The 26,272-nt window shown below is 43.7% G+C and overlaps 1 protein-coding gene across 2 annotated transcripts in view; it reads left to right on the top strand.

Annotated features, from left to right (window-relative positions):
• Positions 1 to 635: 635 nt before the first annotated feature.
• Positions 636 to 26,272, top strand: part of dtnbp1b (dystrobrevin binding protein 1b) — a 28,881-nt gene continuing 3,244 nt past the window's right edge. Inside the window, exons 1-2 of one of the 2 annotated variants that reach the window (XM_053864106.1) lie at positions 636 to 973; positions 22,914 to 23,081. In XM_053864106.1, the coding sequence (XP_053720081.1) occupies positions 928 to 973; positions 22,914 to 23,081 (214 nt within the window). In that variant the 5' untranslated portion in view covers positions 636 to 927. The remainder of the gene's footprint in view (positions 974 to 22,913; positions 23,082 to 26,272) is intronic. The other variant, XM_053864107.1, reaches the window with a different exon arrangement.

Raw genomic sequence — 26,272 nt, 5'->3', positions numbered from 1 at the left:
GACGCCTCAAAAAAAGCTTACAAGAGTGTGGATCTAACCCTCATCATCATCATCATGTGCTTCAGGTGAGGTGAAGACCGAGGTCAACACAGCTGGGATGAGAAGCAAAGCTATTGAGCTACTGTAGTTAATGCAAAGCTGCCTGTTCTGTCGGGACACACAAGTGTGTTCCTGATCAAACTTGGTCAGAAGACTGCATCTGCGTTCAACATGTTTATCCCGGGCTGTTTTGGGTTCTGGACTTGTGCCTTTGTGCGACTGGCTCTGGTGTGATGTGGGAACAACTATGCTCTGAGCAGATTGGATATTGATTTTAGCCATCGGCCGCACAGTTTACCTGATCATTATGAAGCAGGTGACTTATGAGGGTAAGAATGTGGGGTCTGCTTGACTTGACAAAGTCAGACCTATGAATTATGGATCATGGTGACCTGAGAGTCAAGCACACCCAGATGGAGCCGCAGCAAACTGGATGAAGATGTGTAAATGTGCTTCAGAGGTCGAACACACACACACACACGCACGCACGCCACAGTCATCTGTGTTCTCTCACGCTCCCCCTCTCTGGTCTCCATCATCGCTCCATCCTCCTCCTCCGCTCAGCAGCAGCTCGTCTTCTCTCTCTCTCTCTCTCTCCTCCTCCTCCTCATCTGCAACCACACTCGCTCTCAGCCCCGCTGCTGCAGCGCTTCTCCTTCCCTGCACGTGTGTGTTTTCAGGTTGTCAGAACCGCGAAGACGTCGCTTGACAAGCAGAGGTCTGCAGGAGCGCGTGCTCGCGGGGGGGCTCGAGATGGCAGAGGCGGCGTGAGGATGCGTGCAAGGCAGGTGTTGTGATCACTGGAGTTGTGGGTGATACCGTCGTCGTGCCGCTGTCTCCGCTCCCTCCTGCTTGTCGTGAGAGAGGACTTCATCGCATCCTGCTGGGATGACCACCACCCCGGGATCCACAGATGGGAGCCAACGGAACTCTCGTAAGCAACTTCGCTCTTCTGCTCCTCCCAACGCTGGACACAGACAGAGAGGGACAAATTATTATTAGCTTCAATTCTGAAGAAAACAACTTGTTTCAAGCGAGTGTTGTATTGTTGGGGGAAAAATGGAAGGGCGACATCTTCATTCCGTAGCTTCACAGCAGAAAAGAGCAGTGAATATACATATTTTACGCTAAAAAATGTTTCAATTACAGGTTAGAAAATGCAGAAGCAATAGTCAATCTAGCTACATTAGCACCTAAGCTAGGTGAGCATGTTCCATCCGTCGTCAGTTTTCAAGTTTACCACTCCAGTTCATGGTAAAAAGACATTAGACCACAAATGCCCATGACTTTTTGTTCAACTTATCTTCAGGTATTTTTTGTATCTCATCAATATATCCATTTGTGTATGGCAGCATCCCACTGAGATCTGTGACATTCAAAAAATACGTCTGGAAAGATCCATCATCTTTACAGCAGTGATCTTTTTCTCTTCCTTTTTGAATAATCTCATCTTTAAACTATAAAAACTAGCCCTCAAAAATTCAATCACTGTACGAGTTGCAGTCAAATAGTAACCACTGACTCCAAATCTTCTGAAGCATGTTATGTATCAAAGACACATTAGCTATGTTAGCGTTTCGCACAACAAGCCGCCAGATAACACGTAGCATGGGACGAATGGTTGTGGAGAGTCGAACACAACTCTTATTTGTGTGGCCAATAAATGCAAAGCATAGACAGTGCAGCATGACAACATTGCTGAAGCAGTACGTGTCACTCACACTTCTAGATTGTTTATAACGCTCTGTAAATGTCTCTGCATGAACACAGTCTATATTTCAAACCAGAGCCCGAGGTGATGTCAGGAGTGGGCGAATGAGTTGGTGCAGGCAAATGTGTGTTTATTTATTCCCTGGAGCATCTCCAGCTGTCAAACTCTTGAGAGCGATGCTTTTGTTCGCAGGAGATGGTTGTGTCCTCGAAAAATACATCAGCTGGAGTGTTTTGTATCGACGCTCTGATGGTTCTTTCAAGAGTTGTCTCATGACCGTGAAGGTGCGCTTGGGTCTTATTTGGAGGCACATATAGTACTTTGACTTCCTGTGCTCTGCTGTGCTCACGCAAAGCTGTTGGTGGTGATGACTCAGACAAGGAGGTGTCAACTTCAAATGGATGAGGGACCAGTGTGACACACTGGTGTGAATTCATACATCACTACACAATAACCAACAGTACTACTACCACAACTTGCACTACTACTGATGCTGTCGCCATCAGCATTACTACTGCTACTACCATTTCTGCTATTAATGTCACTACTACTGTTATTACCACTACTTCTGCTGGTACTACCACTGCCACTGCAGGACAACATCTACGAATACTACGACTACTTCTGCGATTGCTACGACTACTATTACTTCCACTGATACTGCTACTGAACGGCGACTGCGACTGCTACTACCATTACCGCTAATTCTACTACTGCCACTGCAACTATTACTGCTAGGGGTACTACTAAAGTACTGCTGCGATGGAAAGCTGTTTGGTCATAAATGCAATATTGGTGATATCAACTTTGTTTTTGCACTACAAGCATTACATTTTTGAGTGCTAGTACTCGTACTAGTTTGGTTTGCTAGTGCGTGAGTACACCTTACTAGTAAAGCAAAAAAAAGGGCCAAAACAGTTAAATTGAAAATATCACAAACAGAAGGCATTAGAATAACTACCAATAAAAGATACCTATGATATAAGTGAGACCAAGAAAACATGACCATATGCTCAGATGAAATTTGTCAGCTAACATCATACACATAGAGACCTGAGCGGTCTATGCTTTCATGTAACTAGAATGAAATACAAAATCATTGCTTACTTATCGGAGACTTCTAGTTCTAGTAATGGCGAGAACATAAACACAGCTACCTTATATGATATGATACATAAGTTTTGTGCGTCGCTACACAGCAATGTGTAACTCAGTTACTGTTCGTAAGTAGTTTTCTTGTGTATTTTTAATAGTTGACTTATTGCTGTGCTCAGGTGAAACCAACAATTGGACTTCAAGTGGGAGACTAATAAGGTGACTCATCTTGACTCATCGTCGCAGGAGCATCGACACAAATAAACTCGCACCTGGATGCACACATCGCAGGTTTACACAGACACACTTGCAGGGTGACTTAACTTGCTAGTGGCCCGTATCACACCTGGGGAAATTGATCTGTTTTATTGCTTTCATTATTATGGCGGCGGCCTCTCGTCTATCCGCTGGCTTTCATTACTCTCCCTCCTCTCCTGGTGTGTTTCCACATGATATGTACTGCTCAGTCTCGCATATCGTTCATCTCAAATCCTATGGAGGGTCTGCGTAATGTGCCCATTATCACATGATCTCACCCATCCACCCACCATTGATGGCCTGTTGTGGATTCGGAGCACATCAGTGTACGTGCGTAGCTACGAGCAAGATTATTGTAGTGTGACTCACATGTTAAAGTCTCGCTCTTGGCGCATTCGCCTTCGCTAGTTTGTCTCTTGTCAAGACGCATCTGTCATGTTACCTTCTTATAGAGTAATGCATGTGGACGGAATTCAACTCACCACAGGCTTTGCTCCCCAAGATGTTATGTAACCTGTTTCCGGTTCTTCTCAGCGGAAACGATCTTTTTGGAAGGAGATTTCATTTGAAAGCTACACAGAAGAGATGTAGTCAGCTGTGAGGATTCTGGGCATCTCATAAAAAAACAACTGGGAAGTGCTTATATGGAGGTCTTGGCTTTTAGCAAGAGGGACGCCCTGTACTGCGAAACATGAAAATAATGGACGCCCTGTTTCCTCAGCAGGACGCCCTAAATGTATTATTAGTGCCTGTATATTGTCCAATTCGTAGTGTCATCTCACTGGTTTACATAAAAATTGTGTTTCCGCCCGCCAAATATGATCCAAATTCGCAGATTCTCAAACCTTTTGCAACCGTATTTTGGCCTTCGTGACAGGAGGAAAGCACAATTGAGTTCCAAACTTTTAATAATCGTTCACAAAACTAACTCATTGCTTTCTAAATGAGTTAGAAAGCAATGAGTCTGGCAAGTGGACGAACACACAACCCTTTCAGAATGACAGCAAAACAGCTTAACAGGGATCAAAATTTGAGTTGTTCTACTTATTTAACCAAGCAACAAGCCTTTATAAATGTATTGTTTGAGTGAATGAATGTTGTGGTTGTGAAAGTTTAGAAAACCATCACAACTGGTACAATTGCATTCCTGTCTTGCATGAATACATGAAAAAAAGATGTAGACACTAGGCTGTATGCACAATGGTTTGTAGTAAGGGAAGCAATCATTGTAAAAATGTTTTTATTATTATTATTATTATTATTATTATATTTTATTAATCAGGGTAAGCCAAGTAAAACAATCGCCCAGAGCACTCCTGCATTTCAAAGTGTTACAGTGGCAACTGTTACTGATGTTGTTCATGTCTGTTAACGTTGGTTTTTAAGTTAAGTTATTGTGGTAAAAATAGATGTTTACAGCTTTGTTTTATACAAAGCGAGTTGTTAGTTGTCAGTCGTTGATATGGTGTGTCGGGAGAGGGTGGGGTTAGGGGCGGAGTTATGGGTTGGGCGGGGTTTTGGATGCCCGGTTTCAGAGTCCTAACTAAAAGCCTGAGCCACACCCAAATGGTTGGAGGACCATGTCGTGAGGTGTTTGTATTATGAGTCAGTTTCAATGGTGGAAGAGAACAATTCAACAATGGATGGATGGATGGATGGTTGGTTGGTTTGAAATGATTCAAATCTTCATCAAGTAATCCTTGCACTCCTTCCCTGACTCACTTTCAGATTACTTTTACACTGCTGGATTGTCCTCTGGCTCTTCAACCTGCGCTTGACCCTGGGATACTGAGACCGAAGAGAGCGGGTGGGCGGAGCTCACTTAATAACCTGACGTGCATCCTTCCCTGATGAAAGCCAGTTTATTAATATAAAAAATTGCGTAACAAATCTTCTTCTCAAACCATTTTAGAGCTCTTTCTTGTATTTTTAAAGCCCAGGATATTTTTAGACACTCAGGCATATGATGTAAATCTCTGTGGCACAGTCGTCGGCGTGTGGCGCTGCGCTCCGTCCCCGGAGTAGCGTGCGTCCTCTGCAGAGGAGCAACAGCAGGAGTCTGCCACAGAGACGGATGTGTGCTGTGTCAGCACTTCTGTTGCCGCTCCTCTTGCTGTCCCCAACTTTGTGATTTCACGTCTCCTTTTCTCTCTCTGGTCCTTTGTCTTCTGCTGGCTGGTCTCCCTCGGCCTGCACCTCCCCTGATAATTGTATGTAAATCAAAACTCTGCGGATGTGATTAGTCTATTGTGCAGCTTTAATGAGAGGAGGTCCAGGCTATTACCGTGTGAGTTAGCTGTGCTTTCACTCGCTGTGAGACTCACACAGCTGGAGCTATATAGTGATTTAAGGACTGTGTCAAAAGCTACCATCTGAAAATGTGTTGTTATAGCGTACTTGATCGGCTCCACCACTCTTATGATGGACCACTGGTCTTTCCAGTGTGTCCCTATCTTTTATCCATGGCAACTGGACTAGACTCCAGGCCACGTCAGCATGGTTGTAAACCTGGACTCACACTAAGAATTGCCTCAGTTGTTTGGGTCAATACCTGCTGGTGTCTATGTGGGTGTCAGTCTTTGTACTGCAGATCCATCTGTGAGGGCTTTGTGGGCAGTGTTAGCCTCTTGATGTCGTCCAATTGGATTTTTTTTTTGTGTGTGTGTGTGTGTTAAGGGTTTTGTCTTTTTCTATGTAGCCGTCCTCTTTTCATCTCCAGCCTCTGATGTGATGTGTACCTCAAGGATTCGGCTTATTTTTGGTGTTTCCTTTGTTCTCACTATCCATGTCACCCGATGGAATACTTCCACTGGAAAACACATTGATATTCTCAGCTCGAAAACTAGAACTGCGGCCATCATCGGAGCATTAGCACAGCCTTGTTGCCTGCTACGTCATCAGAAACCTTGGTTGGGATTGAAGCGTCCAAGCAGTGTTGATAACAAGTTGAGGTTTTAGGGATGTGTCGGACTGGAAATGTATTCAAGAAGTATCTGGTTTATTGCCCACAGGCTTCGCCTGCAGCCAGAACCCTCTTCAGGAATCATAGCGAAAGTTGAATTTTTAATGAAGAGGAGGTTGGTCCAAATTACTTTGTAAACTCTCTCCACGGGTTCATTGTTTCTCATAATACTTGGATATGCTGTAGAACTATACTGCTGAGAAGGTAAGAAAAGAGGCTCAGTGGGTAGCAAACCTAACTAGAGGAGAAAGTTGCAGGTTGAAATCCCACTCTCGTAACCAGTGTGTGGTGTTAAATAAGTCCATGGATCCATGGAGTTACAGAGAGGTTACACAGAGCCCTGATCTTGGCCCCAATGTCATAAGCTTTGGGAATTTCAATGAGGCACACAAACAACAAATCTATTATCACGACCATGATATAAGCCATTGGCTCTTGGATTTCACTCTTTCACTCTTCCACCTTTTGTAGTCCTTAGTTGCCCTGTGTCCACCATGGACACCCACATACTCCTGCTGCAGGTCTACACTGCAGTCATGGTGACTGTCCTGTGCTCTGCAATGAGCATTTATTTACATTGCCTTCATGGTACACCTGTAAACACGCAGGCCCAATGTATAGGAATGTTGACTTGGTGTTGCAAATAAGTACTTATCTTGTCTTTTTTAAACATGCCTCACCTTCTTTTAATATATTGTCAGTATATTTGATCTGCACACAGGTTACACAGACTGCAAAAAAAGTGCCATTTAATAGCTTTGAGAAGTGGTTGATACTGTATACCACAATCTCAATACAAACAATCAAAATAAGCCGCACCCACCAACCAAGTCACACTAGTCTATAGGCTGCCAGCGCACTTTCCACCACTCAGCGTTGTTGTTTTAGCCGAGAGGTTCAGGACGCGTGAAAACAGAAGCGGCACATACTGTCGTCTGGAAATAACAGTAGTTTTTCCCCTGTCAGCGGTTAAATCTTGCCTTGATCTTCAATCATCATGCAGCTAGTTAGTTCGTTTTACAGCCTCCCATCGACTGCCTCTCCATGCAATATTGACTTCTTAATAACGCCACTAAACCAAACAGAGGCCTCAAGACGCTCTGGCAGTTTTATTTTATAACTGCGATTTTACAGTTGCCTTTTACGGCAGTCGATAACATCTCATAAGTCCCGTGGCAATGAGCTCTGTCTCCAGTGGCAGAGATGAAGTGAGGCATGAAACTATTCTTTAATTATTCCTGCGTTCGTGAACCTTGTTTGGACTGTAAACTGTCTACTGTTAGAATGTCTGTAATAAGCTTGAGCTGTATATGTGGACCTGCTGCAGGAAGTACACTTCAGAGTCTGGCACAGACAGCACAGTTATTTTTGCTTTCTTACTGTGCAAGCAAATATTTGTTGTGGCTTAAAAGCTCCAACACTCGCTGTCACTGACACTGCCAAGTGTTTCTCCTGTGCTTTATCATCCGGCCTCTGGTGTTTATGCCGATCCTGTTGGGTTTGCATGCAAGTTTCCATCATCACTCTAAAAGTCAGAGATGTTCATCCCCAACACTGACAGCCTGAGCTCAATGATCCTATACGTATTATTGCTGAACACAATGTGGTCATGATTCTAGCTGCAGTTACCTTGAGATTTTGCGGTGATACAGGGAACAGTATGTGTATTTGTCATGTGATCGTCTTGATTTCGGAGGTCAGCTCAAGATGATGACACTTGCACAGGTTGCCTCCCACAGTACAAAAACATAAGATTAAATGATGACTCATACTGATGACTCATAATATACAGTATAAAAAATACTGTTACAATACAGTTGTATCGTTTGTGTAAGTGCTGTACTGAGTTAATGACGCCAATACTGCGATTGAGAGAGTAAAACCTCCGCAGCGCTGTGTGGCTCTGTTGACATGCAGTCAGCAGAGCGCACCGCTCTGTGAAAACAGTGAATTATGTGATTCCACTGATTGGCATGAGATCCTTATGAGAAGACATCAGTCCTTCAGTCGCATCCACTCCCTCCAGTGCTCTTTCTGCAGTGTACCAGAGTTTAGAGGAGCATTGTGATCAGCACACAGGAGGCTGGCTTTATTCATCAGAGGAGCCTTTTGCGAGTCAGCACTTTTCTTTTATTTTTTTTTCGTTCACGCTGCAAAACACAGCCTTCTGTGTACATCATGCTTATATTAAGTTGCATTTCCTTCTGGCTTTCACATTACATTTTCTATTATCTAATTGTGTTCCTACAAAAAATCTTTACAATTTACAACAGGGCGTACCTCATTATAAACATGAAGAAACTTTGTAACAATGAATATACAGTGGTACCTCGGTTTTGGAACGTCCCAGACTTCGAACAAATCGGAGTTCGAACTAAAATGTGGAGATTTTTTTGCTTCTGATTTCGAACGAAAATCCAGAACTCGATCGCCCCCGGATCAGCTGACCCAGAACGTGCTTTGTTATTGTGTATAACGCAGCCTCTGTATGCAGACGTGTCCCGTTAGCTACATTTATTGACTGTTTTTTCTTCATGTTGAGGTGTAAAACCTTTCCTGTCTCCGCACTGGACCGTGGTAGAGTGTCACAGGGGAGGTGCTCGCTCTCCACACCTCCGAGGCTGGAGCGCTCACTCCAGGGTTTGATGTCCTGTTGTTGGAGCTGGGACAGGGATGAGGCGAGTCTGGGACAGAGCGTTACTTGGTTTATGACTTTGTCACAGCCAAACTGCACAGAAGCGCACATTCAGAGCTGGACACGCACCGGGCACCTCTTCACTTCTGGAGAGACGTCACTCACTCGGCAACCCCTCCCACATGCAGCGGCCACACACATAGAGGAACAGCGCACCTGCAGCAGACACTCTACATTCACTCCTACAAAAGACTATTTTAAGGCTTGGAACGCATTATTTCTTTTTCCATTCATTGTAATGGGAAAAATCGATTCAGGTTTCAAACCTATCGCTTCTTGAACGGCTGTCTGGAACGGATTGTGGTCGATCACCGAGGTACCACCGTATTTGAATTGCACATCGCTAGCATGGTTTCCAAATTTTGGTAAATAAAACACTGAATTCAACTGTGAGGTCATTCACAACTCTGATTTCCAAGAAAGACAAAAAATATTCTCTTTGTTGTATAAAGTCATAGACACATCGTGATATAGACGTGTTTATTTTTACATACTACTATATACTGTACCAACACTGCAACGTCTTATGGGGTTTATGTTAAAGCAAGGGCTGCTGAGATGATTTAAGTCAGGCCTTTGGTGTGGGGGGTTAATTGAATGAAGACGAAAGATCCAAATCTAAGTCAAGGCGCTCCACTTAAAGCCTCAAAGTCATGGTCACCGACCTATTTTAAACTGCAGGCTCCTCCAAGGGCACTGGATGAAACAAATGGCTCCAACTGCTCAATGATGCCGCTCATGTTATTTAGTCTTTACAATGAATAACAGTGATTCAACAAGATAAAAAGCAAACATTAAAAGCTGGCCATTCTTCCCAATAAGCAAAGCCCCTTCTGTTCTGTCACAGCGTATCCCAGCCACAAAAATGACGAGTTTGTTTTGGTGCAAAACCTCAACAGAATTGTGGAGTCGAATGAGCTGTGCCGAGCAGAATGCAGAGTACAGCTCTGGACAGTTGTCAAACCCTCTTTTCTCTCTGTCTTTCCAGTGCACTTAGCTGGCAGGGTCTGTTTGTTGCCCAACATGAATATGCAGTTTCTTACTTCATAACAAAAACACTGTCAAGTGAAAAGGAGTCGACTAGGGAGAAACGGTTGAAACCAGAATTCTGCTGGAAGGAAGAAAGAGAATGCCGGAGAGCAGAGATGCAAAAATATGGGCGCAATAGAAGTTGCCAAAAGAGTCAAAGAGAAAAACAACTGACCTAGAATGACTATGGCGGAGCAAGTTAAGTGTTTTGGGGTACGTGTTTTATAGAAAGAAACTCACAGATGATTGAAGAGCGTCATGGAGACACCAGGTTATCAACTCTTTGAATTGGCGATGGTGCGGAGGAAGGTGCATTGGTTTAGTGGGTTCCCTTATGTGGATGGTGAGGATGAAAATGTTATTGAGGTTTTGGATGATCACACAAAAACCAAATACAGTGGGACCTCGGTTCTCGACCACAATCCGTTCCAGACGGCCGTTCGAGAAGCGATTTGTTCGAAATCTGAATCAATTATTTCATTTTTTCCCATTACAATGAATGGAAAAAGAAAAGATGTGTTCCAAGCCTTAAAATAGTCTTTTGTAGGAGTGAATGTAGAGTGTCTGCTGCAGGTGCGCTGTTCCTCTATGTGTGTGGCCGCTGCATGTGGGAGGGGTTGCCGAGTGAGTGACGTCTCTCCAGAAGTGAAGAGGTGCCCGGTGCGTGTCCAGCTCTGAATGTGCGCTTCTGTGCAGTTTGGCTGTGACAAAGTCATAAACCAAGTAACGCTCTGTCCCAGACTCGCCTCATCCCTGTCCCAGCTCCAGCCCACAACAGGACATTAAACCCTGGAGTGAGCGCTCCAGCCTCGGAGGTGTGGAGAGCGAGCACCTCCCCTGTGACACTCTACCACGGTCCAGTGCGGAGACAGGAAAGGTTTTACACCTCAATATGAAGAAAAAACAGTCAGTAAATGTAGCTACGTCTGCATACAGAGGCTGTGCTATACACAACAACAAAGCATGTCGTGGGTCAGCTGATCGGCCCGCGCATGTTATTTTTTCTGACTTTTTTCAGGGGCGTTCGAGTTCTGGATTTTCGTTCGAAATCAGAAGCAAAAAAAACTCGAAATTTTTGTTCGATCTCAGATTTCTTCGAATTCCGGGACGTTTGAAAACCAAGGCACCACTGTATCTGGAGGATCTGTTTCACGTTGCTTTTCACTGAAAGCATCAGATTGATTTAACGTGTTGCGATCATGAAGAGTCAGACGTGGTTGTCCTGGTTTGCCCTGTACTGTCTTTCCTGCGAAAAACACAAAGGATTTCAGTGAACTGTGAACCATGAAAGTGAACCCAGATGATCACGGCTGAAGTTGTGGGTTTGCTCTTCCATGCCGAGGACTTGTTCCATTTAAATCTAAGATTGTACAGAGGCCTCTCTGCATCACCTTCACATGGCAATTACTTGTTACAACTGATCCAGAACAACTAGATTTTCCACTGTGAGCCACTTCTTTATCTCCACCAGCAGGAAGCAGCTCTGCTGATTTAAGTACAAAGGCACGGTTCCAAATCATTGTTATTAGGAGAATGTGGGGGGCATGTGATGTTAGCTGTCACATGGTTTATCTCAGTGGAGACGACGCTTCATGAACAGTGGCAGACCGGTTGACATTCTTTAAAACTGAGGAGAAAATGGCCCAGCAGAACAATATTACAAGGAGGAAATTCGATTAAGCACAAATTTTCTTTGAGCAAAAAACATTCTGGCTCCAATCCTGGTCGCAGATGGTTTCAAAAACACATTTCCATCCCTGTGTGATGTACCCCAGCAGGTGGGTTATCTTTTTTTCACCCACTCCTCCCACTCAAGAGGGAATTGGAAAAGGAACGGCGAGGAAGAAGCGAGGCTGTGGTCAGACTTTAATTAAGTCCACGGTTGAGCGGTCAGTGCTTACTGGCAGCAAGACTTTGTTTTTTCTAAGAGTTTGTTGTCCTTCTGTCTGTCTGTTTATCTATCGATTCATCGATCGGTCTGGAAAAGGAGCACAAATACTGAAACGTGAATTCTGCGCGCGGAGAAGGACGAGACAAGAAGACAGCCCAGGCTGCGTTGAGGTGTGAAGGGTGATCCCGCTGTGCACCAGGTGACCAGCTGGACGTCCAACACGGCAAAACAACAGATGGAATAACAATAGAGACTCGCTCTGGGCCACCAATCAAGCGTGTCCTCCAGAGATGATACGTAACACATGATGATGAAGACCCGAAGAAATGAACACAAGCTGTGAAACTGTCGAGCCACTCAGGACATTGTTTTATTCCAGGTGTCACATGTTTTACCCAGGGTTCTCCCTCGCACTTTAGCAGCACCTGGTATGCTGGTATTTTCCCAGTGTAGAGGTGTTTTTGTCAACAGTCTGTTGACTCCGCCTTTTAAGGTAGACCATTAAGGAGGACCATAAAGAATGTGTGTGTGAGTGGTTGTCTATAGGGATGCAAAGCCGAATTAAATTTAAAATGTTTGGGCGAATGCAGAATAACAAACGTGCTAATCCCATTTTAATTTAATATTTAATATTGCATAGTCTAGAAGGCATCTCTATAGAACATTTTAGAGAATATTATGTATGACATAAGAGCCTTTGCTTTTCAAAAATAAATGGAAATATAAATGATAAAAATGTCTGCTTAGCCACAGTGAACAGCTCAATAGTATAAACATAAGACTTCAGATAGATTGGTTAAACACTTGTTGCAAACTGCAATTCTATTCTCCACCTCCAACACTTTTAAATATCCCAAAACGTCGACACTGTATGCAGAGTGTGGAGCACACTTTCCACGGTGTATGATCACGTCACAGGCACTATTTGTATTCAGTGACTGTTCGCCACTGAAGCCGAATCTTGCTTTTTTTTTGGCTGGCTATGCATTTGGTATTTGGCCACCAAACGTTTTGGGCATTCCTAGTTGTTTAGAATGGGACTTTCTCAATAATGTCCCCCAACTCTTTGACTCAGGCACAAACTGTCGAATTGAAGAATGTACATTAAAGAGATTTCATTTTTTCTTTTAAGTAATATTTAAAAAGCAGGTAGTAGGTAGGTAAAAGAGATGTACAACAGTGTTTTAACCATGAATAATTCTTCTAAACTAATATTAATCTTTATATTTACATCAAAACTGGTTGATTAAATTCTGTTTTTTCATTAGAAAAAAATAAATGAAATTGTTCTTTAATGGCTTGAAGGGCAAAGATGAAGGTTTACACTAACATACAGCACGTGCCTTGATGTTCTCCCATGTTGCGTGGCACCCCAGAGCCTGCCGCCCTGCGATTCTCTTTTGTGTCATTTTACCTTTGATGCTCTTTATAATACTCTCTCCTCTGGCTGGGATTATCTTTTTAACAATTCATGCTGGGTCTAACAGCGGGGCACTCTCTCTGCAGGGAGGAGGAGCAGCAAGAGAGCTGCAAAGAATCCTCAGTGACAGAGGAGCGAAGTCGAGCGTCGCTGTTGAACAAACACCTCTTAAAATATTAAGTCCCCGCTGCTGATGTGAAGAGCACAGTTGGCTCGCAGCAGAGTTTTCAGAAAAGGAATGGACTTCAGAGTCAAAAAAGGTGGGGCTTAGTGGCACTTGTAGTTCCTCCAATATGATCAACATTAGAATATCAGCAAGAAGCATCTGACATTTTCTCCTTTTGTTTTGACTTGGTCATATTGGTTGAGGCCTATTTACCGTCTGCCTCACTCTCTCTTGGACTAGATTCTTCCACGTCTACCTGACACCATCCCCTCCATAGGTGATCGCACTCTTTCACTGATGGACTTACCCTCCTCTCCTTCCTCCTTCTCACCACATTCCAGTGATCCGATTGTCCCAGAGGATGCACAGCCACTGAACAAATGGGGCAGAAACTCTCCTGTCACTGCTCCTCCTCCTCCTCCACAACAACCCACCCGTCACCCTTCCATAGAACCATTAGCTTTAATGCTCTGCATAGTCTTTAGCGAATCACGCCTGGACTTTGTAGACAAGAATACATGACTGTATTTAGGATCTTCAAGTCTGTGTCCATGATTCTCAGCGATGACTCTCTGGGAGAACTTTTGGCGTTGTTCACACATTCGCATATTATCTCATTTCAAGCCCACTGTACTAAACTCTACTGGTGCCCCACAAAACTTAGTGGTACTTGAGATATGTTCTGCACTTCATGACCAATTCTAAAACCAAGTGAAACACAGGGGTCCAGCAGGAAGAAGCCATCGTCCGACTCCACCTTGTCTCATCTCAACTCGTAGTGTAGTTCCTGAGATACTCATTCAGTACTCTCCCTACAACCATATTAAACTCTGCATCTGTTTGAGAATTCAAGTCCACATCAGCACTGTAAAATAATCAATCATTGATCGGCACCAACAAACTGGTGGACCCCGAACGCAGCAGCTGATGTGTTCAGGCTCCAGACGAGACTGATGAAAGATTGATCGAAGAGAGCGTGAGGGTGTTGTGTTGTTGTTGGAGCTGGTGATGATCAGCAGGCTCTGGCTCCAGCATATGTCAGGTCACGTTTAATACAGAGGTGTGTGAGGAAAAAACTATTTCAACAATGAACAGCTTGTGTTTTTTTAACAGATTTCTGACATCTTTCTGTGACCATTACTGATGTTATATATGCTATTTAGATTTATTTGGAACAATTCTGGAAATAAAACATATATTAATGTATAAAAAAAGTTCAGTCTATGAGAACTGAGTATTATTTTGATCTTTTTATTACTATTATTGAACCTGACTGAACTATTTTATCCAGGATCTAATCTTGCACATGCACTGTGTTCATCTAGGGGAAAAACACCTACAAAACGTCTTATTACGAGTGGCTTTGGCGAGATCACACGGTTGCCAGAGGGCTGGAGCGCAGCCTGTTTTCCACTCCTCCCCAGAGGAAGTCGTGCTACAAGTTGTTTTTTGAAGGTTTCAGTTTGTTTTTCAGTCTGAGTTTGTCTGGGGATCTGAGCGTCTCCCTCAGCAGCGAGGATCTGATAGGGAAAATCACCTCATTCAGGGGGGGAGAGTCATTACCCGACTCATTGTCATTACCCAGGACACCGTCTTTATCAGCGTGGGTGACGCTACCTTCGAGGAAGCAATGAACCTGTTAGAAGCTCTCCCTAAAAACTGCCTGCACTGGTTTGAATTCATGACCTGAGCAGCCGCTTCTCTTTCTTGCCATTTTCCACGCAGTCGAGCTCAGTACACAGGAGGTGAAGCGTGGCTGGTGGATGACTGCAGGCTTTTCAATTCCTCAGTTGCTCGCCACCTAATGGGTGAATACTGATTTATTTGGCAGGGCCTGATGAGAACACGGGCAAATAGTTTGTTGTTTTTTTCCCCCCTTCTTTATCGCTCTGTCAGACACATTAAATGCTGCTGTGATTGTTTTTGTTGGCCTGAATTAGAGTGTAAAATGAAGCCGTTGCATTGTTAAATGACTTCACGGTAGTCAAACCGTAAAATAAATAAATGTCAAACAAGGTTGGTTCTTGAAGATTTTTTTTTCTCCTCAAGAACAAAGAAATATTCATCATAGTTTGGTGTTCATTTACATTAGTTTTCAATTTTCATTTTACATATTTTCCTCAGGATTATGGTGCACCCCTTAATGTCTTTCCTATTCAAAAGAGATGAGTATTATTTACATATATTTCTGACATTTATTTGCATTTCTGTTACATTGATTTCGATTCATATATCAAAGTCCTTCGCACAACAGCGCCCTCTAACTCTATAGCTAGATGGAGCCTGCAGTTGGTGACAGGTGATGTCTTTCATTGCGGGGTCCAGTCCAAGGATACAAGCTACATTAGACTGCAACATTACATTCAAGGTTGTGTGAGGGTGCAAGTCACACAGGCTCTACTTTAATTTCACAGATGTCTCTCCAAGGACGGAACCATACATCATCCAACTTATGTACATATAAGAAAGTTTTGGGGGGTGAAACTGCTGACGTTTCACAAAGCTTTGTCGTGCTCGCTGACCCCATATTGAATTGAAAACCATATTAAAACCATGTTTAACATGTCTTAAATTGTAATGCAAAACATTTTCAGATTCATTTGGTTAATGCTTAAGACAAACGGGGCATTAATCTTCGGGATGAACCATCTTGGCTGACTAGAGGTGTTTCCCTCAACAGTGTTGTAGTTTAGTCTACAAGAACGCCAGGACTATTATGGGCTTTAAGTTCCAGACTAACAACACACTGGCAATTTCTTGCGATTGACCCTTTGTAGGAACAACCATTAGAGTCTTTTTACCTATAGTAAAATGTGTTAACCATCAACTACACGCTTGATTCCCACGTCCTTGTCTTCTGTGACCTCTGGCATCCGCGGTGCCCCTGCTGGTGGAATCTCTGTGATTCTGCATCATCACAAGTTGCACGCTGACATACATACACGTACCTGATCGCGCTGGCTCTGAAATGCCACATGCCTGGCAGCTATGGAAATGTTGTAAATGTCAGCTGCCTTTATGCTGAAAAAAAAAAAAGTCAAAAATAGGCTTCATCCGTTGAGTACATTTACTGCTGCAGTCATCCTTGGTTGTTGCTTGGGGCCAGCTATTTACAAAATGTTTTGATTTTGAACTCATTTACCTCACGACAAACAAAGCCTCACGTCCTGCAGCTTCTGGAGAGATGACGCAAATCTCTCTGTCACAGTGATATTTCGCTTTGTTTAAGTAGGAAACGTCTCATGATTGTTTGGAAGATATATTTTTTTCTGATCCCAGTCCCGTCAGATTAGAATCCAAGTGACTAAAGAGACAAAATCAACTCAATGTGTATGTGAATGAATTCTGAAGGGTTTTACAGTTCCGCAGCCTCGAGGAACAATTGAACTAAGGGGGCTATTAAACGGTGCTAACCTTTGATGGGCCGCCATTACAGACAGGTCCTCCAAATAGCTGAACTTAACTTGGGGTGTCAGCTTTCAAATCACTTTAAAAAGTCACGATACCAATGTTATGTAGTCTTGTGTCTGGATTAGAGCGGTCCAAACGGATGCATTGACGTGTGAAGGCAGATAACCAACCTGAAGCGCGGATTTGTCCCCTACACCTGATGAAAATGTTTTGCCACAGACTTCCCAAACTGGAGCTCATCATCGATCATCACCAGGTGGTTTCACATTGGTAGCATTTTCATCACCAGTTGCTGTGATCCCATTTCTGCTGTATCTATCTATTTCTGAGTATCTGGTGTGGTGATGTTTGGAAAAGAAATGCTTATTTAAAACTGGACACGAGTGTGAAAACACCTGCACTTATGAACAATTGCACCATTACCATCAGCTGCGCTGGTGGAGGAATCAAGCTCCCCCATATTTGTTTCACAGCCCTGCACTCATCACTTGAGAGACCCAGCAAACAGGGCAACATTTCGTCCCTCAAGTACTCCATGAAAAATGGTGAAAAGGCTTCAAATGTGATGATCAGTAAATTGAGTCCAGGGAGTGGATTGTTGGCGCCTCAGTGAAGCATCTCTGCCAATGAATGTTGGGCAGTCGGGGAGGACAAAGTGAATCTCTACTGCACTAATGTGTTTTTGAGTCAAATTAATCATGTGATCATAAACTTGACTGACGTCTTGACCCCTTGTCGACCCTCATCTTCATCCCCACCATTATTGTAAACGTTCAGAAATGTCACGGGAGGAGAAACATTTGCTTCTTTTGGAATACATCAACATGAAACGAAGTAGGACAAATTGCTGACTGCGCCAACATTGGCTGCAAAAGCCCACTTCAAGCCTTACTACTGTGGGATTATGGCTACATCCATGCGGAGCTGCACATTTTCCTATCCGAACATTTTCCGTGCCTGTGCTCTGTAAAAACGAAGCGGTTGTGTCGATGTAGTACATATACTTGGACTGTAGAGGCACTGCAGTGTTCTGGCAACAAACAAGCTGCTCATGACAATGAGCAGTTGAAGATTTCCTGTTAATGTAAACAATAACCAGAGCAGTTGTTGCTGAATGTATATTACTGTCTTCTTCGCTGGCACTGAATCAGACGGGGCCGGGTCATCATTGTTTTCAATACAGAGACATGGATTAGGAGTGTTGAAATGTATTCACTCCGGGACCTAGGCTGTGTCCCATTTGTCACCCTAACACTAGCACTTGGTTTTGAGTGCTCTCCACTATCAACCGCCCTCCGACGACGAAGTGAAGTGATTGACGTCCCTGAGAATTGGGACAAAACTTCATGACGCCACGCGTAAAGACAACGTGTTTTGTGTCCTGTGTATCGAGTGTTGGAGACGTTTTGGACATGCCAGCCCCAACGTTTTTGCAACCTCTTGCATCGGCTTGGCACTTGGTTTGGTGAACCAACAGAGAAGAAATTGCAGCAGCGAAGCCGCTATGTTGTGGTGATAGATCCGTTTCGAAGGTACTAAAACATCCCTGTTGTCTATCCACACTTCATATTCCCACTTGGTTTCAAGTCAGCTCAGGATCTTCTTCGATTCGAAGGGATCATTTCAAGTGGTGAACGGCGAGTGCCCTTGGTCTTGGGAGATTTGGGACACACTACACTTACACGTGAACACGCAAGACCCAGTGTTAGGGTCAAAAACGAGTGTTAGGGTGAGAAATGGGACACAGCCCTAGTTTCAAAAAGTAGTAGTAAGATACAGTGACTGAAAACTCTGGATCTGTGTGGACGAAAGACCTGGCCGAGGCATAACGTGCAGAGTTTCTCGCGGCAGTCAGTTTCAAATAATGAATTTAAAACTTGCAGCTTATAAAAATGCTCCTTTGTTACCAAATTGGAAGTTTCCACTCCACTTGAACGTGACCACTTCACACATTTCAAGTCAAGAAGACACACTGAGCTCCGTCTTTATCATAAAAAAACCTGGTACCAACTTACACAACTCATCACGTGGGATCACGCTGCCATGGGCACGATGATGCAGACGTGGAGACGACGCCTAGCGCCGTCCTGAAATCACCTTTAACCGACCGATTGATGGTTCCTCCTTCTGTTGTCTATTTCAGTGCATAAGGGAATGAAGGTCTGCAGTCAAGCTCCAAGTTTAGCCACACACTCCTGCTTTATTTTTAGTAGTGCACCTGGTCATCAGAGCGTGATCTGCAATATTCCATAGAGTGCCAGTGAAACACGGCACCCCCCGATCCTGTGTCACTTTGCGTTGTCGTCTTTTCCAGTTGACTCCATGTGTAGCATCCAGGCAGAAGTGATTGTGCCATTGTTGTTGTGACGCCGGTGGCTGCAAACCTTAGCACTTGTGAGGTGTAGTGAGCATCTAAAAATACCACGGCTCAGTGAGCGGTGCTGGAATAGAAGGAGCTCTCTCCTCTGTCGAGCCGCTCCTCCTGGTCCGAACACGGCTGCGTGAGGATGAAATATGAGGTGCTCATAAGCCAACGGACACATTCTGTCGGAGACTCGACAGCTCATTTAAAGTGACGAGGAGAACAAAGCGCTATCGCACACGAGATATCGAGCGTTTCATCTGTTTGTAGAGAGTGTGTGATGTAAGCGCTGTAATGAGATGTGGTGTTTGGGTGTTAATAAGGAGGTTTGTCTGCGTTAAGAGCTGCTTTCTTTCAGGCTTGTTAGATCCAGTGTTGGTCACATTATTGGACATAATGAAGTCCAACGTCAAAAGCAGGGACATCTTAACCAGTGTTTGGTGTTTCTTTTGGGAGGCATTTATCATACAGTGAATACATCCATCAAACATTGTGTGTTGAGTTTGTCGGTTCAACTGTACAGTCACAAACCTAACCACCAACACTGACACATAGACCCCACCACACTGAACCAGCCCTTTCCTGCGACTTCTGCTTCCTGCATCTGCCTCTGTGCTGTAATTACACATGTGAAAGTCTCATTTCACATCGATCCAGCAGCACAAATAGCCACCTGAACAGGCAGAACAAGGTTATGTAATATTATTTGTTCTCATCTTTTCCCTGTGGGATTGTGGGTCGCTTGCAGTCGAGGACCAGAGCTGAGCAAATTCACTGTGTGTGTTAGTCCTGGCAAACCTCGCAGGACGTGAAAGGACTGGTGTCAAGATTGTGGAAGCAAACACAGATAGATCACAGTCTTGTGAAACACATGATTATCCACATTTGTTTTTTTATAAAAAAAAAAAAAAGAATTGGCTGAGACAAGTGTAACGCTCCATTCTCGCACCTGTGACTCACCAGCAGCTGTGTACTTGTGGCATGAATCTTGTGTGTATTTTCAATTTACTACATTGTGAGGATGCCAACACGCCTGTGCAAATCTTCTTCTGCTCGATGGAAGACCATCTGCAGAGAGCATCATTTTGTGAACTTAATGACTCCACACTGAAGTCATCAGCAAAAACGTAATCCTGCGCGCTAAATACAAGCTAAAAATAGCGCCCGTAGATACAGTAACACGTGTCACAGGAAGATGGTGGGGAAGGAAGTGGGAGGAAGGCGAGAAGAAAGATGCTGCGTGAAAAAGGAAGGTTATATAGCGGATCGTTTTAAGTCAAAGAATGGCTGAGGAGATAAGAAGCTCAAGCTGAAGCTTCTTAATGACCTCATTTAGTCTTCAGAGGGTGAAATCTTTCCAAGGTAAAAAAAAAAAAAAAAAGTCATATTTTAGGCAACAAATGCAGGTTCTTAAAATCCTGGTTGTCTCAGGCAGTGGGAAGAGCTTTAAGAGTTCCTACAGTGCTTTTTGCAGATGGTCGGTAACTCAACTCAAAACATGGGAAGATAAACTGCTGTCTTTGAAAGACAAGCGCGTTGTCCCTTGTTAAATATCATGACTAAGCGGCTCAGTGTGTTCAGAGAGAAGCATTTTTATTTTTTTTAAATTTATGTATTAAGCTCAAAAATATTTGTTTTTATTTATCATGTTTCAAATGTATGACATTTTGCCACATTGACAAATGTTGTAGTGATATAGACTGATTGTCTATTTTTTCACGCAAGATTCTGAACATTTATAACAAAATGCTGCGCTATGTTTCTATTAAATAAGGCACTTTTGTTCTAAAATTGACTTGACGGGTGATAAAATGCTGACATCATTTAATATAGTTTCTTTGTACAAACACACCATGCTGCCAACACAAGTTCACTGTTTCGTAGTTAGCGTTGCATTTTCATCGGCAAATTCATCATGGCCGTTCCCTCAGACACAGTATAACAATACACACACAGTATTCTTTTTGGATAAATATTTTTGCTCGTTTTTTTTGCAACTCCACATCAGAACTGTTAATAATGACTGACCATGAATTGGAGTAAATTAATTTAGCTCAATTCTTTAACTAGAAAAAAAACAAATAAATGGGGAAAAAGGAAAACATTCAAGAACAAAGACAAACTGACCCCCAGGTGAAGATCATAGCCACAACTGAAAAAGGACCATTCATCATGGCGTTAAAATTTACTGTGTTTCATTCCACAGAATCACGCGTATCTTTGTTCTTCTTCTTCGCCATGAGGTTAACTTAGGACCGTTTCCTTCCTCCTTCTTTCATCAACCAATCCAACAAGGAATCTTGTCTCAGTCCACTAATGTAATAGAGCGATCACCGAGGGGAGGAAGGAGATGAGAGAGAGAGATGAAAGGGAAAGATGAGGGAGTGTTGGGGAGGTATAAGACGACACGTCAGATGAGGAAGATAAATCAGACTCTTGGAGAGAAACGACAGATCTTTTCTTCTCCCGGTCTCTGAACGCTCTTGGTGGTACCTACATCATGACAGGTCTCCGGTGGGAGTTCATTGTTTCACGCTGTTTTTGTGTGAGGGTCGTCTTGCTAGCTAGTGCTGGAATTAGATTCATCTTGTGAATATTCTGAGGGTGTAACTGTACATGAGTGACTCCGCTCATGTGGCAGAGTGGTCAGCCTATGAGTGAGAGCTTGCCGGTTGCATCCTAGCTCCTGACCTGTTGGTGTCGCTGTGAAAATGGTGGATTAAATGTCATGGTTGATGGTTCGATTCCATCTTAGGAGCTGAACTTGTGTTCCTTTGTGTGTTGTTTTTTTTCCCCCCATTCTGTCTGTGCTTGTGTGAGTCCCTCCAGGTACAACAGTTTCCTGAGGCAGTCCAAAAACATACAATGCTACACGGCTGATCTGGACCACAGACTGGTTATAGGAGCTAGGGGAGACCCTTTGTGGCCCCATGAAGGGAATGAAATAAAATAAAATAAAAGCTTTAAACATGGCAAAAGTATGCTTAAGCAACAAGCATCAAAATGGACGGCGTACTGCTGACGTCACTTCATAGTCTGCACCACTTTATTCTAGCAGTTGAGTCTTTTCTGTTCTGACCCCTGGAAACACTGGACTAAGCAGAGAGCTTCACCTTCTGATAGATTTTGAGACAAACATTTTCATCATTTAATTGATTACCTCGTGAAACCACTCAAACCCAAATTACTAAATTGTAATTTGAAGAGCCTCAACAAACCCAAACGTCTGAAACAATACTGAACTGCGACTGCTGATGTTGTGTTAGCTACTGAGTCTCATATACATCTGCACGCCTGAAATATAGATTTGGTGTCTTATATTCAGTTTGACGTCACTATCATAAACAACAAACTATGCTAATGTATATTTTCATTTCTCTGATTTCTACTGTCAACCTCTTCACACGAGTGTGCTACCGATCGTGTGAGCAGAGGATGTGGTTTTCTCAAATGTGGGTGCTTCGTGTATGTGGTCTCTTTATTCAGACCAAGCGTTTAGAGCCGTTCGCTTCGCATTGTTGTGCTACGGTCGAGGATGAAGAAGAGCGGCAGAAATATTTATCAAGACTGTCGACAAGCAAAGCTTGCAGTTTTGCATGCAGGAAGTGCACAGGAGGATGGTATGTGGAACAGCAGCTGCAGCTTCTGTTCATTTATATTACAGACTAAATAGTACATTGTGGGAGGAGAGAGAAAATACTGCACTGCAGCAAGGTCAATTTGTGTCTTTGTTAGAAGATCTACCCCCAAGAGGTGTTTAACAATGACTTATCCCGCACTCTACATGAGATACTATCAGAAATCATGTTCGGCAGCTCGGTAGTTGGTGAGTGGGATTCATGTAGTTAACAAGTGAAATGCTTGTGTGTTTCAGTGGAGCTGGACGCGGAGCACGCACAGCGAGTTCCTGGTGCCGAGCAGGGAGGCGCCCCGAATCCCCAGGTGAAGCTGAAAGACCGGCAGAAGTTCTTTGAGGAAGCTTTTCAGCAGGACATGGAGCAGTACCTGTCAACAGGTTACCTCCAGATCACAGAGAGGCGAGGTGAGTTCGAACCCGTGTTGAGTACGCCGCTGCTCCTCAGAGATGCTAGCATACTAAGAGGTTTCAGCGGAGGTGTGAAAAACACTTAAGCGGCCGATGCAAAGCTGACGACACCCTGAATGAGCTGATCCCTCACTGCTGATAGTATCAACCCAAATCTTCACACTTCGACTCCCTCTCTGAAGATTGAGACGTAATGAATTTCTGCCACGCCACAATCTCAGCACCTGTCGCTAAACACACCGCCTGAATCAGTCATGAGACAAATGCTGCAGAGACGCAGCCTCGACTTTCTCATTCAGCTCCTGACTTAATCCTCTGGATTGGTTTATAATAGACGACCGTGGCACGAATGGGCCTGACTACTAAAGCGCCTGCTCCAACTGCCTGCAGACAACTTTGTCATATTCTCAACCACTTGTCGTCGATGAATACTTTTGAGGAGAGCACAAGAGGTTCCCGACCCAGAGGAGAAATGTCATCCTCTAACACGTCCCTGAGCGGGCGTATGTATGGACAGACAGTGACTGTGGTTCCAAGCAGAGCCTTGAGCAGCTAAGGCAATAGCTCGATCAAGCCTCCAAGTCAGGCGTCATGTAACCACAGTCAGTAATACCAGTACTTGTTAATCCAGCAGTAAAACAGGTAGCAAAGTCAGTATAGTACTATACTTGCAAAGTCAGTAGAGCTGTGTCAGGACAAAGCAGAAGTATTAGCAGCGGTGGGTGAAATTCCAGCGTGAGTAACAGACCAATGTTTTAGCAGCCTGTTCTTTCAAGTCTCTTGAAAATGACATTCCGTCCTCGCACAGACACCGGCAACCAAATGGCTGCAGAAGTGCCTCTCACAATGATTCCAGGCGACTCACATATGAAAATGAAGCCAGTGTTTAAACACTGTGACTCTTCGTGCAGTTACAAATCGTCTGGGAAGCTGAGGAGATAAATCAGGATCCACTGAGGCAAGAGAGGGTCTGAAATGGAGAATGAACTGAAAGGAGGCAGTCAAGAAAAAGAGGAAGGCCAGCGGATGTCAGGAGCCACTGAGGCATTACAATCCAGTCTCAAGAGGCTTGGACACCCCCACTCGCTCCCTCTCTCTCTCTCACACACAAACACACACACTCTGTGTTGTGTATGCTATAGTCTTAACTCCAGGCAAAAACAGAGATCTCCTGCTGGGGAACCTTTTAGATGAGGTCACACTGGGGATAAAGAAAGAGCATTTCCGAGTCAGTCTGATGGACCCTCTTAAAGCTTTTAGGAGCAAGATGTTCACCGCCATTTTTGAGGATGTTGAGTCATGAGAGTCCCTCAGACATGCCTACTAAAGGGGACCTAGAGTGTCATTTGTTTTCTCTTGCAATTGAATTGAGTAGCTAGGTAAAAAAAACAACAAATGGGAAAATGGGATGAGCAACAAACGACTACAAAAATGGCTGATGCTGCCTGACAACCCCACAGTCCTTTGCTAATGTGTAGCCAGATTAATATTCCTGCTGACAGTCAATATATCTATTAGCTGCAAAGCATTTAGAGTGGCTTCAAACTAAACCATTGATAAAAACTTCTTCTGTTTTTGCACTTTTTGAAACTTGTAAACACAAAACACGTGACCCTCTCCTGACTGAAATGCTGTGATTTAAGGAGCACAGAGTGTCTGCCACTGCTCTATAGAGTAGACATTCTGAAATATGTTAAGTTCACAGAGCGTCGAAAACAAAAGCAAAGTGTGTGTATGAGTGATGAAGACGTATTGTGAAGCGCACATCTCCTTCAACACGAACAGTGTTAGCATCTGGTGAAGCACCAGATCACTTCAGTGGCGCTGTGGACTCGGGACACAAGCGATAAGATCCAGGACAGAATTGCCGGAAAAGCTTCTTAACTGAGCATGAATATTTCACAACACCTGTGGGGTGAAGTCAGTGAGAGCCCTGAGAACCTGGCTCCTGCTGCCGGTGGAGAAAAACCCATCCACGGAGCAAGTGACTGGAGCGAGGTGTTTAGAAAAGGGGCGTGTCTGCATGCAAATGCAGGAGGCTTTCCATAGAGTCTGTTTGCGTAGTGGTGGAGTGAGTTATCCCTGGTGGCGCTTCATCTACCTCCATGGTCTGTTGTGTAAAGGAGCTGGTGACTACTGAAAGTGATGCAGATGGATGAGCATCGTTCTTTCACATTCTAACACACATGAAGTTAACATCATATCTTGCGTAAAACATGGGAAGCCATTATAACTAGACAGAGGCACAAAACAGAATGCACTGTTTCTGCATGTGAGAGGGATCTTCTCACTTCTGTTCATGAAACCATGACTGTGCAGGAGAAGTTGACCACAACATTTCTAATGTGTTTCTTTCCTCCCCTAACCACTTTGTCAGAATGTTTTGAATGATTCCACAGAGAGAAACGTTTTTCTTTCTCCCTCTTTTTCTTCACTCTTTCTTCTTACTCACTGTCTCCCTCCACGCTGCCCTCCTCTGCTCTTCTCTTTCTCTTGAGGTACGGTAGTCCATGACGTAATCTCTCACTGCTCCCCGCTGCCCTGTCATCGCTCACGTCTTCATGTGCTCATATGCAGTATCTGCCCCCTATAACCCGTCCATTTACCGCTGCCACTGTACTAACTGGCTGTTGCTGCATGCAGTGATATCATGCTCACGAGGCCAAACCATTAAGAGTTTGTTTGTTACCATGTGAATATCTTCTCAGACACTTTTAAACCTGCAGAGAGCAAGTTCACCCACTTTCAGTCGTCTTTATATTGATCTGAAATTCCTACAGTTAACCAACAGCGATGAAACTAGAGAAAGAGATTTGTTTTCATGCAGTTTCGATGACAAAAGAAGCAGGAAGTGCAGGTGACTTAGGTACATCACTGAACAACTCTACATAGGAAATAAAATCACGTTTTTTGGCTCCAATGAAGATGTAAATTGTACTTAAACTCTAACTAAGTTGTATGTTTGTGTTACTTCTGTATGCTGTTACACACTTTATACACATAACATAACATAACATAACATAACATATGGCTTTGTCACAAGGAAAAGCTAATATGGATCATATATTTACCGTATTTTCACGACCATAAGGTGCACCGTATTGTAAGGCACAGTCTCAGTTACGGGTCTTATTTAGGTATTTGACACATACATAAGGCGCACCGGATCATAAAGCTCTGGCATGGTA

Source organism: Synchiropus splendidus, chromosome 4 (assembly GCF_027744825.2).
Source record: "Synchiropus splendidus isolate RoL2022-P1 chromosome 4, RoL_Sspl_1.0, whole genome shotgun sequence".
NCBI classification, from domain to species: domain Eukaryota; kingdom Metazoa; phylum Chordata; class Actinopteri; order Syngnathiformes; family Callionymidae; genus Synchiropus; species Synchiropus splendidus.
The sequence above is the reverse complement of the archived record's forward strand: the minus strand, read 5'-3'. Positions and strand labels throughout refer to the sequence as shown.